This window comes from Chrysemys picta, chromosome 1, assembly GCF_011386835.1.
Source record: "Chrysemys picta bellii isolate R12L10 chromosome 1, ASM1138683v2, whole genome shotgun sequence".
In the NCBI taxonomy this organism is placed as follows: domain Eukaryota; kingdom Metazoa; phylum Chordata; order Testudines; family Emydidae; genus Chrysemys; species Chrysemys picta.
The window spans coordinates 105,136,899-105,159,855 of NC_088791.1; the positions used below are offsets into that span (position 1 = coordinate 105,136,899).

Consider the following 22,957-nt stretch of genomic DNA (forward strand, 5'->3'; position numbering starts at 1 on the left):
ATAACATCTGATCCTTCATTAAAACTCCCAGAGTGCTTTGCAGCTCAACAAGATGGACAATGCTCTAATCAACAGTAGGATAAAAATAATTTATGTTTGGGCTTTGAAGAAGCCATTTGAATTGAGAGATCTCATTGTCTGCTGATAACAAATTGCATAGATGGGGACCACAATATATTGGTGGAGTTGAAAAGAGTTTGTCAATAAGCTGCTTAACAGCCCATGTTAGTAACAGAACCTGAGTGCAGACATAAGAATGAGAAATAGTAACATTTTAGATATTTGGATATTGGTTCCACCTTTGCTTATTGGACTTAAATTCTGAGTTCAAAAGCCATAAAGAGCCAAGAAATGGACAAAAAGGTTCCTTTGCCTTCTTTAAGGGACTGATCCAAGGCCCATTGAAGCCAATGGAAAAACTCCTATTGAATTCAGTGGATGTTGGATTGACCAGAAGTGTTTTATATATGTGGCTGTCATGGGAAATGTGCGCAACCTTGAACTCAGGTCTTCTTCGGTGACTGAAGGAGGAAATGTACCTTAAACATGTTTAACAGGTTCTGTGGTACAGAATCTTAAACAGTTTGTTGAGAAAAGCTTTGAGGCCCGTGTGTCATGGTTTAATATTAACCCTGGGGGATGAACAGCAACCATCAGCAGCAGCATGAAGGCTGGGTTAAGATTGGCAATAATGGTGGCACAATATAAGGCTAAAGGAGCGTACAATAGATTAATTTAGTATAATAACGTGCATTAAATCCCTGAATCATTTTTATAAATTACGCTAAGAGCAAAGATATTTTTCAATTTCTCCCATATTTTATCAACAGTCACTGTCTTACCTTCAAAGCCCACAAAATCTAAGACAACGAGGAATGAATCTTGTCTTGTGCAAGGAAATAAGTATTGTGCTCCCTTATCCAGATAAGTGCACTGATACACTGCAAAAATAGCAGTAATATACACCTGTATTTTGACTGAGTTCAGTCCTATGCATGGACCCCCGGCACATTCTCTGCTTGCCAATAGTAAAAGAAATTTGCAATTAGAATCCTTAAGGAGGTAGGGAATATAGTAGGTGCATGTTCCCCAAGAGTAATTGGATGATGAACCTCTCTGAAAAAATTATGCTGGCTTTTGTCATTCATTACTGCTGACTCCTTTTGCTTCCCATCCAATAAGAAAATGACACGCTATTTAGATTGTAAGATCTTTGGGGCTGTGACTGTCTCTTACTATGTATTTATATAATGCCCAGCATTGTGGGGCCCTGATCTTGATCAGTCTCTGGGTGCTACTGTAATACAAATAAATAATACTTCAAAAGCCCACACTGCTTTTTTGTGGCCTTCTGGCTTTTTTTCAGACACATTGCTGATGCTACATTGGCCATTCTGAAGGGAGAGACAGTTCCACTTGATGTACTGGAGATCAAGGTAAAAAAAAAATCTGTTTCAAAATGGCACCCTCCACTCTCACTTTTAGGTGAAAACAGTATTCTTAAGGCTTTTCTGTTTATTTCTCATGCATTCTGGCCATTCCATTCTCCATAGTATTGGGGAATCCTGATAGATAATGTTTACACAAGAATACTCCCCCTCCAGTCAGTGATGTCATCACTTTGTCGTTATAGTGGAAATCCTTTCATTTGCCCTTCTAATGGATTGCATGCAATAAAGTGGGATGTTCTGAGCTAAAGGGAATAGTTGAGTATTTAAAAATGTTTTGGGGAGGCAGAAAGTGCTCGATGAATGCATAACTTGCAAATGCTGGTATTTCTGGAGGAATGGGATAATAATAGCTGTCTGAATTGATTTGAAATACATCTTGTGTAGATATTGGGATTAATAACCTGCCATCCTGGAAAATCTGAGACTGGAAAACCTTTGATCATGCCTGTCGCCTTTCTGAGTACCCCCTTTTTCTGGTGTATCTGTTCTGTGAGCAAACAGCTCTCTTTCCAGCCGGTACTTAGTGGTGCTGTGCAGCACACCTTTCTTTGGGCTCCTGGTCTCCACAAACTGAAATAGTCCTTGCTGGGTGTGCAGTCAAAGTGAACTGCTGGCACCTTGGAAACCTTCAGCTATGATTTCCTCTCTGTTGGAGTAGACAGAATGTACCACTTGAGCTTTGTCCAGCCCTTGGTTATTGTAGGACACCCTTGCTATAAAATTTCACTTCTGGGATTGGTCATAGATTAGCTGAATTACTGTTTTATGGTTGCAAAAAAGAATGTAAATGTGCACTCATTGCTTTTCTTTACAGGGAGAGAAGGAGCAGCCAGTGTTTGCAGTGACTGGATTAAGATGGGGATCCTACAGAGATGCAGGAGTTAAAGTTAGCAAGTAAAGAAATACAATGTGTTTTTTGTAGCTGTGCCTTTTTTTAATACCCCTTGGTATTTCCCCTCCCAAATCTTGCAGTGAGGTCCTTATGAGCTTTAGAAGAGGACAAACATAGGCCCGTTCCATAGCATTTTACAATGATAAAGTGTAAGGCATTTCAGTGTTCCCTTTCATATGCATTTAGCATTTTACTTTCCGCTGACCTGATTTTGAAAATGTTAACCTCACACTTGCCCTGTGATGTCCAATTCTGGAAGTTCTTTCACAGACAAAGCCAATGGGAAAGCTTTTTCCTGAGTCCCGTCTGAGAGGAGTCATTGTACGTTGGGTTTCATCAGTCACCAAGGAAAAGACTCACACACAGAGACTCACTCATAATGTAATTCAACTCCAGCAAAGAACATTAGATGCAATAGAAATGTCTTTCAGTTCCTGGCAGGAGTGGCATGGAATGTACTGTCTGATGATTGTTTTCTGATCACTAAACTAATAAATGCTGGGTTTGCTCCAAATGAATAGTGCTGAGCTGTACTGCAGCTGTTGGGTGTCTGGGAAGCAAAAGGATGTGGTAGTTCGTAAATGAACCACCTCAGTCAGCAGACGAGGGGTCGGGAGTTAGCAGAATGGGGTGACAAGGCCTGGCTTCGATCAGAGTCTTTGTCACTAGGGGGTTCAGCGGTTGGTGAGGGTGCTATGATGCTTGCCACTGTGTGACAGGAGTGCCTCTTAGATGTAGCCCCAAGTTTCCCATGGCCAGTAGCTAATGGGATGCATTCTCTTCTCCCCTCAACACCCACTAGCCTTCCTGCCACTGGCTAGACTCCCACATCTTCACTCATTCTGACCCACTGCCAGCCCCCGATCTTTCCCGTGCAGTGATGTCCTTTTGCAGGACTTGGTCTGCTTCAGACTCTGTATTGCGCCGGTGGCATAATGGGTAGGTAGAAGGGAAGGCACCAGTTAAGGTGTGGCACAGATAGAGTTGAGCCACAAGTTCAGCAGGGAAGGGACCATAAGAGTAGTAACTGGCTCCAGGGACCTCTGTGGGCTGCCTGATGGTTATCCCTCCATTCCAGTCTAGACACTCTCCAGTGGGACTGCCATGATGTTTTCAGAGTAGCAGCCGTGCTAGTCTGTATCTGCAAAAAGAACAGGAGTACTTGTGGCATCTTAGAGACTAACAAATTTATTTGAGCATAAGCTTTCGTGGGTTACAGCCCACTTCTTCGGATGCATAGAATGGAACATATATTGAGAAGATATATATACACATACAGAGAGCATGAAAAGATGGGAGTTGTCTTACCAACTCTGAGAGGCCAATTAAGTAAGAGGAAAAAAGCTTTTGAAGTGATAATCAAGATAGCCCAGTACAGACAGTTTGATAAGAAGTGTGAGAATACTTACATGCTCTCTGTATGTATATATATCTTCTCAATATATATTCCATTCTATGCATCCGATGAAGTGGGCTGTAGCCCACAAAAGCTTATGCTCAAATAAATTTGTTAGTCTCTAAGGTGCCACAAGTACTCCTGTTCTTTTTGCCATGATGTTGTCTGTGGTCTTGTGTGGTGGTGGTCATGTTGGGGATGGGAGGCAGTTAGTAGACAGATGAGTCAGTGGTGACAGTGTAACATCGGTGGCAGAATCCCGGTTGAGGTTTATGGGAGCCTATATAGTTTGGGTCTCCTACTCTCCAGAGCTGCCGAAGTTCATGTGCTATAATGACCTTCTGTGTGTGTCATTAAATGTTATCCAGTACTTATGGTAACTGTATTTTTATTATTTAAATACTTATTTGGTCTGAGAGCAGGCAAGTAAACATTAGGAGCATCCATTCCTTTAATTCAGAAGTCCCTGATTTCACATCCTCCATCCCATCCCTTCATGTAGCCTGCTGAGATGCATCCCACCAGGTCTTGACCATGAGAACCTGAGTCATTTTGGATTGTGTCAGATAATTTGGTGACACTCTGCTGCTGAGGCGTTGGGCCACCTGTAGTGCAGGTTTTGTAGTGCATTTCCCTGATCTGTGCAACCCAGCAATGGCACATGGGACTTGAGACATGAGTCTATTCCTGATTCTGCCACTGACTTGGTGTGTAACCTTGGGCAAGTTCTCTGTGCTGCAGTTTCTCCTTCTGTAATATGAGGATAGTGATACTCTCTTTCACCAAGCACTTTGAAATCAGTGGATTAAAAGTGCTAATGATTACATACTGCTGCTATTATGTTGTGGGAACTACACATCTTGTAGTGTAAAAGTCTTGTATAAGTCATTTTTGTTGTATCTTGAAGTTCAAGTGCACAAGAATAAACTTCAATGGAAAACAAATGTATATACATTGGCATGTGTTGCATCAAGGAAGATTTTACTTTACCCAATGCCCCCTGAGTTTTCTCATGAATTTTGCCTCGGTTCTTTTCAGATACTGGTACCTCGGGCCTCTAAAAACCAAAGCAGCTCACTTTTTCAGTACACTGAAGGTAAAGTATGATTGCATTACTAAATAAAAATAATAATAAAAGGAAAAGTATTCCTAGCGAGGGGGGAAGAGAGGCAAAGTATGTGCACTGTATGTGGAGCAATATTCCATGCATTATAATTCCTTTGAGGAGTTCCAGTGACAACATAAACTAAGAGGGAAATTCAGCTAATTTATATACCTAGAAACACATACAGCCTTAATTGTGAAGCTCTGAGCGGGGTATGTTGTTTCTTACAATATATTGTAAAATGCCTGGTCTGAGGAACTGCTGCAACCATAGTCAAAGTCACTAGAGGGAGCAAATAACCACTTTTGAAGCTAGAGAGAGGCTGGTGCAGCTGATAATCGGTAGCGGGAGCTCAGCCATCTTTCTCCAATTCAGTCTGTCTTCAGGCTTCCTTGTGGTAACGTTTCACCCTGATTTATTCATCTGATGTCAAAAATGCCTCTAATTAGACTGTATACGAGTGTTGATAATCAGACAGAGGCTCCCAGGCGGGATAAATTGAACACAAAGGTTAATTGCTTATATCTCAGTTTAAAGTTTTTAGATACTTTAAGGGACAGGGTGAAGTTTAACATCTGACCTGTGTTAAAGGTGATGCACTTCTATTCACATTGTCCTCCTGATCCCCTTAACGTTAAAACGTACAAACCTTCATAAAAATGCTCTGATATTACTCAGGAATTGCTACAGCAGATCAAATCCATGTAGCCCACATCCTGTCTGTGATAGTGGCCAGCACAGAATGCTTCATAAATCTCCATAACTGATAGTTATGCAGTAGCATGCCCGTGAGAGAAGTTTCTCCCTAACCCCAAGCAGCTAGGGGTTGTCTTTAGATCCTGAAGCAGGAGAGTTGATAATAGTATACATTGATATCCTAGCTAGCATTACTGGGTATATTCATATTGTTCACATAAACATCTGACTTAAAGAGCATTCTGAACTTTGCCTCAGTGATATCTAGTGGCAGTAAATTCCTCAGGCTGTTTATACATTGTGTTTTTAAAAAAATCTTTTTCTCATTTTTAAATCTCTTGCCTTTATATTTCCTCGAGAGCCACCTTGCAGCCAGAAGAGCCTCATCGACTTTTTCAGTGTCATTCATTACTCTACCATGTTACCTTTTTCACTTCTTCTCTAAACTAAATAGTCCCAACTATTTTAATCTCTTCTTTTTTTTAAAGTCTTGCTATGCCACTAATCATGTTCACTTCCCTACTCTGCACCTTTCCAATTTCTGCTGTACCCCTTTTGAAATGGGGTGACCATAATTGATCATAATAGTCAGGGTGAAGGACTTATCATGATTGTATATAAAGTAATTACAGTGACTATTCTCCTTTATTCTAAAATGATGGCCCAAAACATTGCAGCTTTTACAGTGTTTTGAGCCATAACAGTAATTTGGAAGAAATACTAAGTTCAGGCCCTGCTTGTCCCCCCACGATCATTAATATTCGTATGCTTGTACTGCTCTTTCTGAACAATTTGATCAGTCCTATTAACGTGACCATGAGCTATGATGGAATTTTTCACCACGCTGAGAGGTGTGGAGGGGAGGGGCTCTACATTGTGAGTCCTATGATCCAAAACAAGCTTGTAACTTTTTGGCTTACAGTCCTCGCCATTGTCCTGTGCAAAGAAGAATATATGTACCTTGGGCACGTGGGCTATCAGCTGAATTTCTGTAGTGTGTTAATTTCAATACCAAACCAGCGGTTGGCATCATTTATTCCCTCTGGCTATGTATTTAGTCTTTTAGAAGTTAGTTAAAAAAGGAAGTAAATGGTGTCCCCAGTTTTAGCCACGGGCACTATTTGAGTAGCTAATGTTTTATTTTAGCCTCTAAAGTTCTGGCGTTAGAATCAGAAATATCACCGGATAACAGTTAGAGCCCTGTGCGGATACAAAATTTGTATCCGCCTCTGATCCGCAGACATGGTCAGCAGATATCTGCAGATTTGCAGGGCTCTAGTAACAGCAGGGCCGGCTCTGGCTTTTTTGCCGCCCCAGGCAAAAAAGCCTCCCGCCACCCCCTCCACCCCCCTCCGGGGAGCGCAGCAGGGGAGGGCGCCGAGCCTGGCCGCGGGCCGCTCTCCCCAACCAGTCGGAGCACCTGGGGGAGGGCGGCGAGCCTGCTGCGGCTCCGCTGGCGGCCGGAGCGCCGGGAGGAGGGCGGAGAGCCTGGCCGGGGCTCCGCTCTCCCTGACCAGCCGGAGTGCCGGGCGGAGAGCCCGGCTGGGGCTCCGCTCTCCCCGGCGGCCAGAGCGCCGGGGGGAGGGCGGAGAGCCCGGCCGGGGCTCCGCTCTCCCCGGCGGCAAGCCCAGTCGTGGCCCCACTCTCGGGCTGGAGCGCCGCGCCGCCCCCCTCTAGGTGCCGCCCCAAGCTCATGCTTGGTGGGTTGGTGCCTGGAGCCGGCCCTGAGTAACAGCGTGCTATATGTTAGTGTTTTGCCTCTCAAATGCTTTATAAAGTTACTGGAGCTGCCTCTGTGGCCCTATGGTTAGTTCTGTATGTTGCCAGACAGGAGAACTGGATTTCTAGTACAGATTTCTCTCTCTCTCTTTCTCATCCTCCTGCAGCAGAGGCAACACACATTCAGCCCTCTGCTGGGGAGAAAATACATCTCATTGCTCTGCTAGGGAGGACTAGCTGAACAGGCTCTGGAGTCTTGTGTAATCCTTCCCAGCTGGGAGAATGTCAGCTCCCACATGGGAATCTGAAGGATGGAGAAACTTAAAGTGGGCTACGAGTGGGTGGGATCCTCGGGCTGTGAAGGGAATGTAGCTGTCACCTCCCACTCTCTCACACAGAATAAGCAGATGCTTGCTCACCAGAAGGCCATTTTTCTTCCTCCTTTTTGGGTAAATCCAAGGAATGGCCTCAGAAACATCAAGCTTCCCTTACGTATTTGGGCCCAACCAAGAGACCTCCTGAGGAGCCGGAAGAGAAGCCATCCAGACCCCCTTTGTATGTGAGGATTTACAGAAGGCTTTCACTGTACTGGGCATCTCCCCAAAAGGGTAAGCAGTATGTGTGTGGGCATAGACTCAGAGATGGGCTTTATTCAACAGTGCATCATCCAATAAGACTGTTTCATGGAGAGACCAAGAGCAGATCCTGTCTGCGTGTGCTTTTATCCTTAGACTCTACTGCAGTGTATAAACGTTGTCCAGGTTTTATTTCTGGTTTCCCTCCTTTTTTACTATGTCTGCCATCCCAAAAACCCTGTCAGGCTGGTTGCAGGGATGCGGCCATTGTGGTTATTGCTAGCTTGGAAATAATGACATTCAAAAAAAGGACAGAGAAGTACTTTGTATGCTCTGGCCCTCTCCCAGCAAACAATACGTACAACAAGAACTTGAGCTATTAGCTGGGCCAGCAAGTGCTCAGACACAGAGGCCATGAGCATGGAATGCCCAAGTAGACAGAAGTCAAGCACTTTGTAGAGAGACAGTGCAGGCACTTCTGGCAGTAGGGGGCCAATCATGCCACTTTCTAGTGGTCCCTGAATCCCTCCTTCTGCTGGACAGCCATGGTGGCCTCAGAGGAAGCATGTTCTCGTTTACTGGATGGAGTGCAAGTATCGAGAGGAGTGAGAAATTTGGCCCACTACTCTGCCCCTTAGGAGTTCTTGGCACTTAGTCCTTGGCCCAGCAGGGGGTGGGAGTGTCACACGGGCAGCACGTTCAGCCCCTCAGGAGAGTGCCTTGCATGCTCCACTGGTATTGATGGCTTCCAACTCCCATCCAGTTCTTCTGTGCCAGAAGCCCTACAAATGTAGTGATGAGCTAAAAGCAGGACTAAGTGGTGAGCATAGGCTGTGGCAGGGGTGAGGAGAGATTGTCTGTGGGAAATAAATATTAGCACAGCAACCTAAATGTCACAGCTTTTGGATTTTGTTGGAGTGGGGGCTACATCCCTTTATTAGGTTGTTAAGTGCTCCTGTTCTGTGAGCCCAAGAGACCTGTCAATCTGGGGTCACTAGGGACTGCTTTTAAAGCGTTTGTGCAATGTGCTGTTTGTCAACTTAACTTTCCAGCCTCAGCCCCCATAGCTTTCCTTCTCTATATGTCGCTTTTTAAATTTGAAGGAAACAAAACCTGTGGAAATAATGGGACAGAGCCGCTTTAGCTGGCACCCGTCTTTCATATTTCACAGCAATGGAACTCTGGTCTGTGTAATTTACTTTCTGGCTAATGGTCTCTTCCCTTCTGGATTCTCAGAAATCCCCCAGGAGGCGACCTTGGAGGCATGGGAAGAAATGCAGCTGTCCACCATTGAACTCTCCATCACAACTCAGAACAGGCAGCTTGACCTGACAGTAAGAGCACAGTCTAAATAAATCCCTTTCTGTGCAGAGCACTCCTTCCTTGCTGAACTCCCATCTTCCTGACCACACAGAGTAAACTCTGTCTTTGTGACAGGTTTCAGAGTGGTAGCCGTGTTAGTCTGGATCAGCAAAAAGAACAAGGAGTCCTTGTGGGACTGCAGAAGAATCTGAGAGAGGGACAGTTTTAAGGGTCATTATAAAGATCCTGCGAGACTGGATTGCAGAAACCAGGTTGGGGCAGAGAGGGCAGTGTGTGTGTAACAGGAAGTTTTCAGTAACCAAATGAAATCCTAAAGCTTTCATGGCAGGGGTTAGGCACCTTCTCTCCTTGCCCCATGGGAAAATGGAGATATTTACTGATGCTGAAATGAAGCAGTAAGCCTGGATGTGTGCCTGGAATGTTGACCCTGTCCCTCTGCCAACTGCAGAGTGAAGGACTCAGAAATGCTGGCACTAAAACGAGGACAGTGGCAATTTTAAATTAAAGAGGATAGGAGCTGGTAATTTTTATTTATTTATTTGCGAGGGGTTGGGGAGAGACAAGTAAAGCTGTCCCTGTGAGAGCCTCCTTGGCGCAATATGCCGCTGTTTATTTCAAGCGCCCCTAACACCATCTCTGGCTGGAGTCCATGTTTCATAGCAGTGAAATCACAGCAAAGATTTCTGGGTTGATTTAAGTCTTTAGTTCTGATGGAAAGTGCTGGACTGACATTCTCAGTGATCAAAGCCCTTTGTTTATAGGACCAGGTTAAAAACAGCTACTTAGTGTAAGCTTCCCCATATTGCCCTGCCCCAACATGCCACAATGTGGCACTGCGGGGATAGTTTAATTTCCACACAGCCTTTGGCCTCCCTGCGCAGGCAACCAACAGGAACTGGACTGAAAGTGTCCACAGTCCTTGGATGGTAACAGCTTTTGTCACTACTGAGCTGGACTGGATTAGAACTTGTGATCTAAAATGAAGAACTCAGTGTTCCATGACCATAATCCGGTCCCGAGGACCACTTCTTCATTTCCATTCACTTTGCCTTTCTGTGCAGCAGCAGCACTAGTGGCACTTTACTAGTCAATGGGGAGGGGTATGTGCTCACTGCTGTGGTCACCAGTGCAGCCCCATGAACTTGCCACCTTTTGAGTGAGTGGCTGAAGGAACAAAACAGTTTACATAGGTGCAGCTTCACCCCCATTAAACAACCATCTTCATATCATATCTTAACCCCACCCATCTGGATCCCCTTAGGTCCTCCATGCTTTTACACTCATCCCTGAGACCACATATAATCGTCATTGTCCCCCCAGCCTGAAGGGACTGGATAGAGAGACTCTTTGGAATCTATCACATAGCTCATTAATCAGCCATAGGCATCTCAGATGAGTAACATGAGTCATTCCTTCCTCCCTCCCATCCCAGGCTCAGGTCTGATCTACACTAGATAGAGTTGACTGGTATAGCTATACAGGTATAGCTATATCAGCCAATCCTCCTAGTTCAGATTCAGCTTATATTAGCAGAAGAGTGCTTTTTCCGGTGTAGCTTACACCAGTTCCGCAGACTAAATAAGCTATACTGGCAAAAGAACTTCTTTGCCAGTCTAGCTGAATCTACACTAGGGCTTTTGCCATAGCAGAAATGTTGTTAAAAAAAATCACACCCCCTAGCCAACATTACTGTAAGGGCTAACATTCCTAGTACAGGCCTGACGTAAGCGCATGTAGCAAGTAGGAAATCAAGACAACGGGTCAACTGAGCCAGGAATTTAAAGGGGTAATGTCAGATATACTTTGACCCCAAATCTACATTTCCTACAGATAAGCTTTTACAAAATCAAGGACAAAAAGAAATGCTTCCATCGTTCATATTTTTTAACTCCAGTGGGCATCGGTTTTTTTTTTGTTTTGTTTTTTTGTTTTTTTTTTAAAACGAATAAACATTTCCTCTTGCAGCACTTGCTGGCCAAATGTTGCAGCATTGTGGTACGTAAGAACCTGAAAGAAGCGTTGACTAGGAACTACTGTTTTGTGAACAGAAGTCAGACTGAATAGCCTAGTTTCATTGTCCTACTAGTTACATGGAATGCAAAAAGAAACCAATGCCATAAACGGTAAAACGATCATAAAAATTGGTTTAATATTTTTGTTGAGCATGTGATTTACTGTTTGGTACAGAATAATGGTTGGTAAGGAATCATTAGATACCATTTTTAACCTGATGCTGACCATTTAAGTAGAAAAAATAAATGATTTTCCTCTCATCCCTTACAAAATACAACCCAACCCTCTTTTTTGAGGGACAGTTCGGGATGTGGAAAAGGGCTGTCTCCTTAAAGAGGGTTTCCAGCACATGCTGCAGTATGGAGGGTGTGATGCTGCAGAAACACTAACAGTTTGGATTCTAAATCTTTTCCATAGCGCACAGAAGACTTCTTGAATATTTGCATTGAACCAGATTCAGTCGGCAAGGGAGACTTCATAAATAGGGGGTGAGTACGGGGAGGCTGCCGTGGGCCATCAGATTTTCTAGTCACAAAACTGCTGTGTTTTCTTGGCTTTTGTGCTGCAAGGTCAAAAGTGGGGAATGCCTTGTGGGGTTTGTTCATTCAAATACAGGTTTATTTTAATTTTCTTGTTTTGGAAGCAAGAGCCAATGTTGTGTGGCTAGAGCTCCCCTCCCTACCTTCTACGATTTCTGCACCCTCCCCCTTTCCTCCGCTCCAATGCTGACTGACATTGTTATTGGTATAACACCATCTCTAAGAGGCCAGGTGTTTTAAAGACAGGTAGGAAGATAACATCCCTGCCCCAGAAATCTTGCAGTTTAGATGAACGATGTGGGGGCTGGGATACAGCAGAATCAACGTGATGGCACCAGTGATGTTTGGCACATGCCTTTGTTAGTGCCAGGATTCAGTTTTTAAGGGAAGGGGTAAAGTCCCTCAGCTCACTAACACATCTCTGAAGTGAGGTCTCAGCTGGAAAGGTCTCTTGGAAGAAGTGCATTTTAAGGAGGGACTTGAACAAATAGAGTGGCAGCATGGGCAGACCAGGGGTTCCAGGCATGGGGGCCTGGTACATGGAAGGAGCTCTGGAGTCTTCTCATCTCCTTCCTCACCCCCTCCCCTCTGCTTGGGATGCTTTTCTGTGAGATGCTCCTTTCTCCTACTCTGTAAATGAGCCACTTGGAGGCACTCAGTGCTGATCTGAGCTTCTTTCCTACCTCCTCTAAGGACCCTCAATACCAAGTTTATCACATCGTTACTCCTTGTTGAAGTGGAGTGTGAGGTTTCTAGAGAACCGTCACAAGGAGTCTCCCGCAATATCAGATTCTGCTTATTCCAGCAGGCTGATCTTTTGGTTCCAGCTGCTGTTTTCCAGTCCTAGGGCCCCCTCTAGTGAATCCAGATGGAAAGGTGTGGAAATGTCATAAGCAGCTTTTAGGTGCCGCATGGTTACTGCATATCTGTACCTTGTTTACAATATTCATAGCAGTAGCAGGTAACTTATTTGAGCACTCTGCATTACCTCTGTGGGAACAGTATCTTCAGAACTATGAATACCTAAGTGGCATAAGATCAGATGGCATTGGGTGTAAATTGCATCAGCCATGTTGATTGTAGGTTGCCTGCCATTTGAATCTGTGCTGTAAAGACTTTATAGAAGGAAATGTTTATGATACTGTTACCATCGGCAGCAAAAGGAATCTGCCTGACCAGGAGAGGGGAAAAACGGAGATTGTGGTCTTGCCTGGGACATCTTACCACCAGGAAGGTGCCAGCGAATTAGTGGGAATTCAGATAGAAAAGTATCTTCCATTCACAGTCAGTCACCAACACAGATTGTTTCCCAGCTGGATTGGATACATGGTTCCCAGCAGTATGTCACATTCTGTGACGGTGGTTACACCTTCGTGCAGAAAGCCTCTGAAGAATGTAAACTCATGCAGCTGGATGCATGCACCCAACACCTCTTTTTAATCTAGTCCCAGAATTTTGTAGGTAAATCAAGAAAGAGAGAATAGAGGGAGAGGGTCTGCTCTGTCCTCGAAAGAGAAGACTGGTTAAAAAAAGCCAGAGGTGAAGCAAACCAGGCCACTGGGAGGGGGACACCAATAGAAAATGCCACCTGAAGGAAAAGCTCGCAAAGGACAGCACCATCAAAGCCACCTCATCACAGAGTCCCTGCTGCCAGTCACCAGAGCAGAGGAGCTTGTCTTTGGAAGCATTTGAGGAAGCATTTGTGTAGAGGAGTTTTGTTCCTTTTTACCTAGCCAGGGGGTGGAGACGTTTGTGGAAATGTTGTATTTCTGCAGTCATTGAGGTGAATCTGTCGGGACTGATAGTGCCTCCCTCTCTGCAATCTATGTGGGAAACCAGAAGATGAGTTGAGATTGAAGGTAGTGGACGCTTTGGAACCTGAAGGGAGTGCTGGAGGCTGAATGCCATCGGATTGAAAAGTGAGATTTATGTCATACCATGCGCTTTGAAGGGCCCCAGGACTGTAAATCTCAGTCGTGGATAATAACAAGCCTCTGCAGCTAGGATGAAGTCAGTATTTAAGTTGAGGTGATTACATCATAGCTCCATTTCAAACTGCTGCTCTGTGGGGGAAAAAGAAGCGATACGCCATGTACCACCACTAATTTTCTTTCCCGCTCCCCAACTTGAGCTCTGTATAAAATTATAGGGGACATCACCTAAGGGCATGAGCTTGGTTACCAGGTGGAATAAGTCAGGCATTTCTCCATTGTACACTGTTGTGTGTTATGATGGGGTTTGGGTTCCTCATAACTGTTTAGCATTGGCCACTGCTGGAGACTAGGTAACGGACTAAGGGGATAATCGTTCTCTTGTGGTATGTTCCAGCGACAGCATGTATTGCCAGTTGGTGGTGTGATTCAGGGAGTAGGCTTTTGCGTGCGTGTGTGTGTGTGTGTGTGTGTAAGTTAGAGTATATAGTGGGATATCGTTGCCTATGAAAATGTTGTTATTGTTAGGTATTTTTGTTTGATTCTTTTTTTTTTTTTTTTTGGTCTTACTCTGCATAAGAGACCAGAGTAAGGATCTGAATAAATAGTAAACCCCTCATGACCCTTACGTAGGACCTCTGGGGGGGTACTTACACTGGTTCTAGCTACATACCTGTTTGCTTCTCTAACACCCTCTCTTTCATGATCTTTTGTTCCCTGTCTCTCCCTTGCCTTCCCTGATCATGCAGTTTGATCCACATGGGCAGACTATGCACCCAGGTGGAGGCCCATTGACTTTAGTGAGGCCCTTTGCAGACAGAGGGATCTGCCTGCACAGATGTGTTTGCAGGATTCCGAGTCCTAGATGGTGAACCCTTCTGAGATAGGGAAGGTGTGTAATTGTTCGTTTATAAAGCACAGTATAAATCAACAGCATTGCATGCTGTCAGTGATTTATAAATATATACTACTATGAGAATGTTAACTCCCTTGAATTCACTCATTAATCTTTTAATATAGATGGTTAAAAACAACCTTCCCAATGTCTATCTACATTGCTTGTCTCCTCACCTGTCCCTTTCCTATGGTATCTCAGCTTTCCTTTCTGTTGCTTTGTCCTCCTCCCCTATGTGTGGTCCTCTTCCCTCATCCCCTGTCCCGCATGAATTCTAAGAGTGTTTGCATTCCCAAAGGCACGTCACTCTTTTGAGAGGGCTTTCCTGATTATATATTCTTAGGACATCCATTATTGAGTGATGTTTGAACCCCCCTTCCTTTCTTATCAGCCTGTTACAGCCTTCTGTGCCTTAGGCCTTGTCTACACTACAGGGAAAAGTCGATCTAAGCTATGCAATTTGAGTTACGTGACTAGCCTAACTCAAGTCGATGTAGCTTAGATCTACTTATCGCGGGGTCCACACTATGCGATGTTGACGGGAGAGCGATCTGTGGTTGATTTAGCGGGTCTTCACTAGACCCGCTAAATCGACCGCTGATGCATTGATTGCCACAGGTTGATCCCCTGGTAAGAGTAGAAAAACCCTAATAGAACAACCCTGGACAGATAATACTGCAGTAACTCCACCTGTTTTAGAGATCTGTAACTCTTGTGTGGAAATAGCCATGATTATTGTGGCCTACTTCTTGAGAGCTACAATACACAAAGGTTGGGACTGTATTATTCTGTTTGCCTGCCTGTCCAGGGCATGTGGGAGCAGAAAGAGCCATGCAGCGATCAGTTCTTTTGGGGTTTGGGGAATTCTGTCTTGTACAGAGGGTCAGCAAAAAGTCTGTGTGCTACTGAAGCCCTCTAAATGAAGCTTAAGTTAATGGAACTTATGGAATGCATACACCTTGTGCTGCCTCTATGCAGTGAGGTGAATTTAACCCTTGATAAATTAACAAAACAAAAGGATCTGAATATATGAGGGTATTGTTTTTACCAGTTGGAGGGGAAGGATGAACCAGAGGGTAGCGTGCTGGCCTGGGACGTGGGAGACCTGGATTCGTGTCCCTGCTCTCCCACAAACTTCCTGGGCAAGTCGTTTAGCTGCTCTGCGCCTCCATTCCCTATCTGTACAGTGGGGATGATAGTACTTCCCTAAATACACTGTTTAACGTAAACATGTTAAATATTAGGGTGCTCATATACTAAGGCAATGGAGGTCATGTAAGTGCCTAAGAGAGGCAGACTGATAAAGTTTACGCAAGTGAACATTTTATTTAGAATAGGTAAAATGAATGGGGTTTGTACCTCCAAACAGGAATGAAACTAATAAAGCAACCTTTGCTTTACCTTGTGCTGGTGATGAAACTGGGAGAGCTTTTGTCAAACACTAGCTTAAAAAACCCAGTACATCTGATTCTAACTTTTGTATTCAATCACGTAACTATTTACTGAACATTTTTTGAGACCATCAGTAATTTTTGTGGTTTTGGTGCTATACGAGGAAGACAGGAATGATACAGTTTGCGTGTAAGTGGACATCACAAACCCACCCTATGAGATGACACAGTGGGCAGGTGCTGCTCAGGACAAACCCAGAGCATCACTAAGCTTGGGGTGCTAAAGGTCAATATTGAGGTGCATTGACAGTTGTGTGGCGGAGAAGCAACATCTACCTCCAGGAAGCGCTAACTGTCCCTCATGCTTGCAGCCACAAAGGCTCTCATACTGTCTTTTGAAAGGAGGAAATGAAATTAATAAGCACTCGATGACCCTCCTGTATGTCTTGCACCCCTAAGCATGGTTGCTTCTATTGGAAACTATTATTTCTTTTTCCTCGTTTGATTTGAACAGAAGTCAAAAGATGTGTGACCCCCAGTTGTGCCCTGAAGGAAGTCAGTGTATCCAGGCCAGCAGATGCATCTTGCAGCTTCCAGAGGTGAGAAGCCAGAAATTGTGGAAAGCTGGGTCACTTGTTTCTTAGTGCGACACTCTAAGAAACCCCAACTCCCAGCATTGACAGGTGGTCATGCTGTCCTCACTGTGAATAAGGCAAGCCACCTGCAGCGCAGCAGGTCAGAAAGACAAACAGGCTCCCAAACCAGGAGACCCAAGATGTAACCCCCAGTCAGGCATCACTACTGTACATGTCTGTGGCTAGTGTAGGAACTGCGTGGCCTAGCTCCAGAAGCAGCTCGTTCTTGTCCATCTGGCCAGCAAAAAGTGTCAACACGCTTGCAGTGTGAGTAGAATAGGAAAATGGCCTCCTGCTAAAGTTCACGTCTTAATGTGTGCACATCCCCTCTGCTGGCTAGGCTCTGAGTACTGAAATCTTCCTTTAGATTGCCAGTCTAGAAGGGTCCTGCCAGAGGTGAAAAGATGGAGAGCAGAGGTGAGGGTTTATGACGACCCATGCTAACTGAGCGGAGGCCAGGAGGGAAATAATGGTCAAAAAAGTGCTACAGATATAAATCCCAAGACCTTAGATAAGTGGGCAGCTCTTACGCTGAGAAATGTTTGAGCAGATAAATGTTTAGTTGCCTCCTAAAAATAAGGCAGAGGGGTAGATGTTACTTGGGTTTAACATCCCAATACATCTTATTAAGAAGACTAGGCCCTGCATTTGCAAGGATATAGAGTCGATCTACTAGGTTACGTCCACATCTTTAGTTATTATAATCCTCTTTAGAGATCTAATCTGCCTCATGGAGAATGAGGTCCATACCCTGGCCGAGTGGCCCTTCCCAGGAATTGAGAGAATCTTTGGCACTCTGCTCTTCTGGTAAAGTCCTCACCCAGGCAACCAGACTGAACCATGAATGGTTTCGTTAGCCAGCATCCTCATTCACACATGGCTTCGACATCATCAGAATCTGTGGCTTTGAAAATACGTGCAAAAACCGTCCAGCTCAGGGCTGGATACGTCAAGTATAAATAGGGGGTCTGTTAACAAGACAAACTTTGTTTACCCCCTAACTGCTGATGAGGCCTTTAGTAACAGAACGCAAGCACATGATTTATGTACAGAAGGTAAACCCATTACCACGCTGATGGACTGGCATTAATCACCGATGATTTTGTGTGTGAGAGTGTAAAACAGGTTTGTGAGCGGGATTGTTTTGAATGAAAAAAAGTTTAATTTTTTTTCAATCTCAAAGACAAACTCTGCCCAGCTGTAAATAGTAATTCCAAGGGCAAAGAATCCTTAAATCTAAACAGTGCAGACCATTTAAGCGATCTAGCATTTAATTCCTGCCAAATTGCCAATTAGTTACTAAGCGAGGTAATATTTTACATGAGTGTCTGTTAATATATTATGTGCAACCAGTAACAGCTCTCTATGTAGTGGTGAGACTAAACAGGCTGAAAGGCAGACGGGGTCAAGACCCAGCAGAGAACCCAGCTGTACTCTGAAATGGAGATGTAAGTGGGCACAGGTACCACTCTTACAGCATCACTGTAACAACTGATTCACTATTAAGTCTGACCTATGCTTGATTCTACGCAGGGCACAGAGGGCTCCTTTGGCATAGACAGCGAGGAGTATGAGGCCATGCCTGTGGAAGTGAAGCTGTTACCCCGGAAGCTCCAATTCTTCTGCGACCCCATAAGGAGAAAACAGATGCTCCAGCCAGCAGTGCAGTCAGAAGTCACCTCAGAGGGACCAATCTCATCAGGATCTTCAGGGTCACTCAAGCGGGCGCTAACCTGATTAACGCCATCGAGTCATTAGTTACTTGGCCAGTAAACACACAAGGTATTGGCACCTTGGTGGGAACTGCTCACTTGGCAAGTACCAAAGAGGTAAAAAGTGTACATTTGACTCTGAGAAACAGATTAAGTTAGTGATGTCTTTTTTTTTTTAAAGAAGCCATCACTGTTCCATGTACGATACTACAGGTGAGTGCTGTAAGACAGATGCTACTGTTCTACTGCAAGTCTGTATTAAAGTGGAATGAAAACACACTTCTGTGGGTTTGAGAGTTTGGAGCCATCTTTCTTACCTGTGTTTAGAGCTGAGAATTCTGGGATTTATGGAAAAACTATGAACAAGATGCTGCTGGGGAGCTTATGAAATTCAGGAATTGCCACGACAAGAACAGATACGTGGGTAGGCTAGTCTGATCTCCTTTTGTCAGTGATGGATGCTTCAGAGGAAGGCATAAAACTCCCACAATGCACTTACATAATGATGTCTTACTGTATTGGAGGGAGGGAAATACTTCTGTGACCTCAGCTTATGCTCTTTAAGTGTGGGAACTGAAATTGTTAATTTTATTGTAACTAGTGTAACTTCAGATACTGAAGACCTTCCGTAAGGAAACCTCCTCGCTAGAGAGCATCCTCACACTTAAGAGGATTCTGCTCCATTCATATTTGAAAACGATCTCTGCAAACAAAGCCTTTGCTGGTTCCTGGAGCAGTTGGCTTTACACTTCAAATATTTTTTAGTTCTTCAAAAAATATTCAGCACCAGAGAGTTCTACTAGTGAGTGACACTCTACAAAATTAGCCCTTTGATGCTGTTTAGGTGTGTTGCTTTCTAGTAAGTTCTCCTTTTTGTTCTTGCAGCAGCATAGCATATAAAGAGGAGCATTGAACTGGCCCTTTTATCTTATTCCTTAGTGTAGTCCTTTTTTAAACTTAAATGGCCACTACCCTTTCTTAAAAGCTGTCACCTCCACTCAGCCACCTAATTATTTGTGTTGCTCTTTATCATGACTGAAATGAAGTCATAGCACTGATTAACATTCTTTTTCTATCCCTTAACCCTCTGAATATTCCTAACAGCTTATGTATTCTGTGGGGCCTGGCCCTGAAAATCGAGGGAGTCAGTCCTTGATTTTTTGATTGTGGTGGTTACTCCTGCAGCGTGTAACATGAAGGTTAAATTGTCCCTGTTAATACTCATTACTTTGTATTTGGTAGTGGCCTTTGTACTATCAATCAAGTTACAGGACTTTGGGAGGAAATCCATCCCTGCCTGAATGACACTTTTGCTGCTGCTTTCTCTTTCCAAACATCACTGCAGCAATATACTTTTCAGTGTAAGGGGCCGAGCTAAAAAAAGGGTGGTTGTAGGGTTAAGGAAATAGGACTGTTCACTCAGGCTGAGGCTAAATTGAACATTGCCCACTAGGTTAGAAAAACCACTAAGAACCATACTGCAAGGAAAGACCACCCTACCTGAAAGAGCTACACCACAAGCTGAATGGTGTATTGTTCTAGAGTTTTGCTATCACTTTTCTTCTCTCTGGTGCCTGAATGGCTATGCCTAACTCACCTGACAGTGCTATGGAAAGGGGGAGGTTTTTATTAATTTTTTTTTCACAGGGGGCACCTAAGCCTCTCTACTCACCCCACCCCATGTTGTACAAACAGGAGGAGTTGGGTTATAGTATTCAGTGAATTATCAAGGCTTCCTAATGCCCTGATTCCTCCTTTCATCATGAACCAGTAATGAATAATTACAGTCCCAGGACAGAAAAACAAGGACATCATGTTAAAATGTGAGCTTTAATAGTTTAAAAACAAACCAAACTGCTGTTTGGTGTGCAACTTCTGCTTGGCCCCTCTGTGTACAGACAGGCTCAGTTCTGTGCCAACAATTCAGCCTTTAAAAGCCAGGGCTGCTCTTCTTCCTGTACCCATGCAAACTGCTCCTGTGCAGCATAGTGGCTACTCGTGAAGCCACTTTCCAGTTCAATTACACTAACAGTTGAAGAAATAACTCCAGCCTTCCTCAGGGCCAGCAGCACTTATCAGTCAACCACATGGATGGTTAGAGCAAGATGGTTTAGTAAATAAGGAAACTTGCTGAAAACCCCCTGCAGAATTTTGCCAAATCTGGGGCTCTCTTTTGATTAAGATAGTGGCCTAGAGGTTAGGGTACAAGCCTGGGACTTGAAGACCTGCACTCAATTCCCGGTCCAGTACAGACTTCCTGGGTGACCGTGGCCACATCACTTAAAGCGAGAGACTAAGTTCCCTAGCTGTAAAATAGGGTAATAGCATTTCCCTTCTTCACAGAGCTGTTGTGAGCATACTGTGGTAATAGGGCTATTTAATTACCATCCCTAGACAGAGCAATACATTTATTTCTTTGGGACATAGAAATAGGCTACTAGGGGAGAGGCTGTTCTAGATTTGATTAACAAATCCAGAGGAAGTGGTTGAGAAATGGAAGGCAGCATAGGGGAAGTGATCATGAAATGGTAGAGTTCATGATTCTAAGGAATGGTAGGAAGGAAAACAGCACAATGAAGATAATAGATTTCAAGAAAGCAGTCTTTAGCAAATTCATGGAGTTGGTAGGTGGGGGAAGCAAGTCTAAGCGGAAAAATAGTTCCAGAGACTTGGCAGTTTTTCAAAGAGATATTATTAAGGGCACAAGAGCAAATTATCCCACTGCATAGGAAAGATTGGAAGCAGGACAAGAGGACACCCTAGTTTAACCAGGAGATCTTCATTGATTTGAAACTCAAAATAAGAGTCCCACAAAAAGTGGAAACTAGGTCAATTACAAAGAATGAATATAAACAAACAAGTATGTAGGGACAAAATTAAAAAGGCCAAGGCACAAAAGATTACAAAGAGTAACAAGAAAACAATACATTAGAAGCAAGAGGAAGGCCAAGGACAGGGTAGGTCCATTACTCAATGAGGAGGGGAAAACAGGAACAGAAAATGTAAAAGTGGCAGAAGTATTAAATGATTTGTTTCGGTTTTCACCAAAAAAGGTTAGTAGCAATGGGACAGCTAATACAATGAATGCCAGTGAAAATGAGGTAGAATCAGAGGCTAAAATAGGGAAAGAACAAGGTAGATGTCTTCAGGTCACCAGGGCCTGATGAAATGCGTCCTAGAATACTCGAGGAGATGAGCCATTAACAATTATCTTTGAAAAATCATGAAAGAAGGGAGAGATTCCAGAAGACTGGAAAAGGGCAACGATAGTGCCACTTTATAAAAAGGGAAATGAGAACAACCCAGGGAATTAGACCAGTCAGCTTAACTTCAGTACCCAGAAAGATAATGGAGCAAATAATTAAGCAATTTGCAAACACCTAGAAGATAAATCCATGCTGTTACTTTTCACCTTATTGTCAAGAACAAATCATATCAAAGCAATGTAATAGCTTTCTCTGACAGGGTAACAAGCCTTGTGAATGGGGACAGAAGTGGTAGATGTGGTATATTTTTATTATAGTGCAGCTTTTGCTACTGTCTCGCGTGACTGTCTCAAACAAACTAGCGAAATACAACCTAGATGGAGCTATTACACGGTAGGTGCATAACTAATTGGAAAACCATTCTCAGAGTAGTTATCAGTGGTTTACAATCAAGATAGAAGGGCATATCAAGTGGTTCCTGCAGGGATTTGTTCTGGGTCTGGTTCTGTTCAATATCTTTATCTAAATCATTTGATGGAGTACACTTAAAGTTTGCAAACTATACCAAGCTGGGAGGGGTTACGGGTGCTTTGGTGAATAGGGTTCAAATTCAAAATGATCTGGACAAACTGGAGAAATGGTTTGAAGTAAATAGGATGAAATTCAATAAGGACAAATGCAAAATACTCCACTTAGGAAGGAACAGTGGATTACACACTGCAGAGAGGGATCTGGGGGTCATAGTGGATCACAGGCTAAATGTAACACAATTGCCCAAAACCACCCCACATCATTCTGGGATATATTAGCAAGAGTGTTGTAAGCAAGACATGAGAAGTAATTCTTCCACTCTATTGTACACTGATTAGGCCTCAACTGAAGTATTGTGTCCAGTTCTGGGCACCACATTTCAGGAAAGATATGGAAAAATTGGAGAAAGTTCAGAGAACAACAACAAAATGATTAAAGGTCTAGAAAACATGACCTATGAGGGAAGATTGAAAAAATTGGGTTTGTTTAGTCTGGGGAAGAGAAGACTGAGGGGGGACATAACAGTTTAAGTACATAAAAGGTTGTTACAAAGACTAGGGAGAAAAAAAAATTCTTTTTAACCTCTAAAGATAAGACCATTGCTTCTTGTCTTAACTACCCTGACAGTTAGCTCTTGCTGAAATTTAAGCACTGGAACAGATGGCCTAGGGAAGTTGTGGAATCTCCATTATTGGAGATTAAGAGCAGTTTAGACAAACACCTGTCAGGGATGGTCTAGATAATACTTAGTACTGCCATAAGTGCAGGGGACTGGACTAGATGACCTCTTGAGGTCTCTTCCAGTCCTACAATTCTGTGAAGCCAAATGACAGCAGTGGATCCAGCCCAGGCTGTTACAATTATATACAGCCCTGTAGTACAAATAATCAAGGGTTACACATCATAAGATAGATCTTATGACCTGCTTAAGTAGTTGTGACTAATAC

General features: G+C 43.7%; 1 protein-coding gene across 3 annotated transcripts in view; it reads left to right on the top strand.

The window, feature by feature from the left end:
- Window positions 1-18,552, top strand: part of AGK (acylglycerol kinase) — a 56,934-nt gene extending 38,382 nt beyond the window's left edge. For 2 of the 3 annotated variants that reach the window (XM_065565813.1, XM_065565805.1), the window contains exons 9-16: window positions 1,367-1,436; window positions 2,266-2,345; window positions 4,778-4,835; window positions 7,720-7,867; window positions 9,071-9,168; window positions 11,588-11,658; window positions 16,441-16,525; window positions 18,095-18,552. In XM_065565813.1, coding sequence (XP_065421885.1) covers window positions 1,367-1,436; window positions 2,266-2,345; window positions 4,778-4,835; window positions 7,720-7,867; window positions 9,071-9,168; window positions 11,588-11,658; window positions 16,441-16,525; window positions 18,095-18,298 — 814 coding nt within the window. In that variant the 3' untranslated portion in view covers window positions 18,299-18,552. Of the gene's footprint in view, window positions 1-1,366; window positions 1,437-2,265; window positions 2,346-4,777; window positions 4,836-7,719; window positions 7,868-9,070; window positions 9,169-11,587; window positions 11,659-14,389; window positions 14,533-16,440; window positions 16,526-18,094 lie in introns of all 3 variants that reach the window. The other variant, XR_010592244.1, reaches the window with a different exon arrangement.
- Window positions 18,553-22,957: the final 4,405 nt, after the last annotated feature.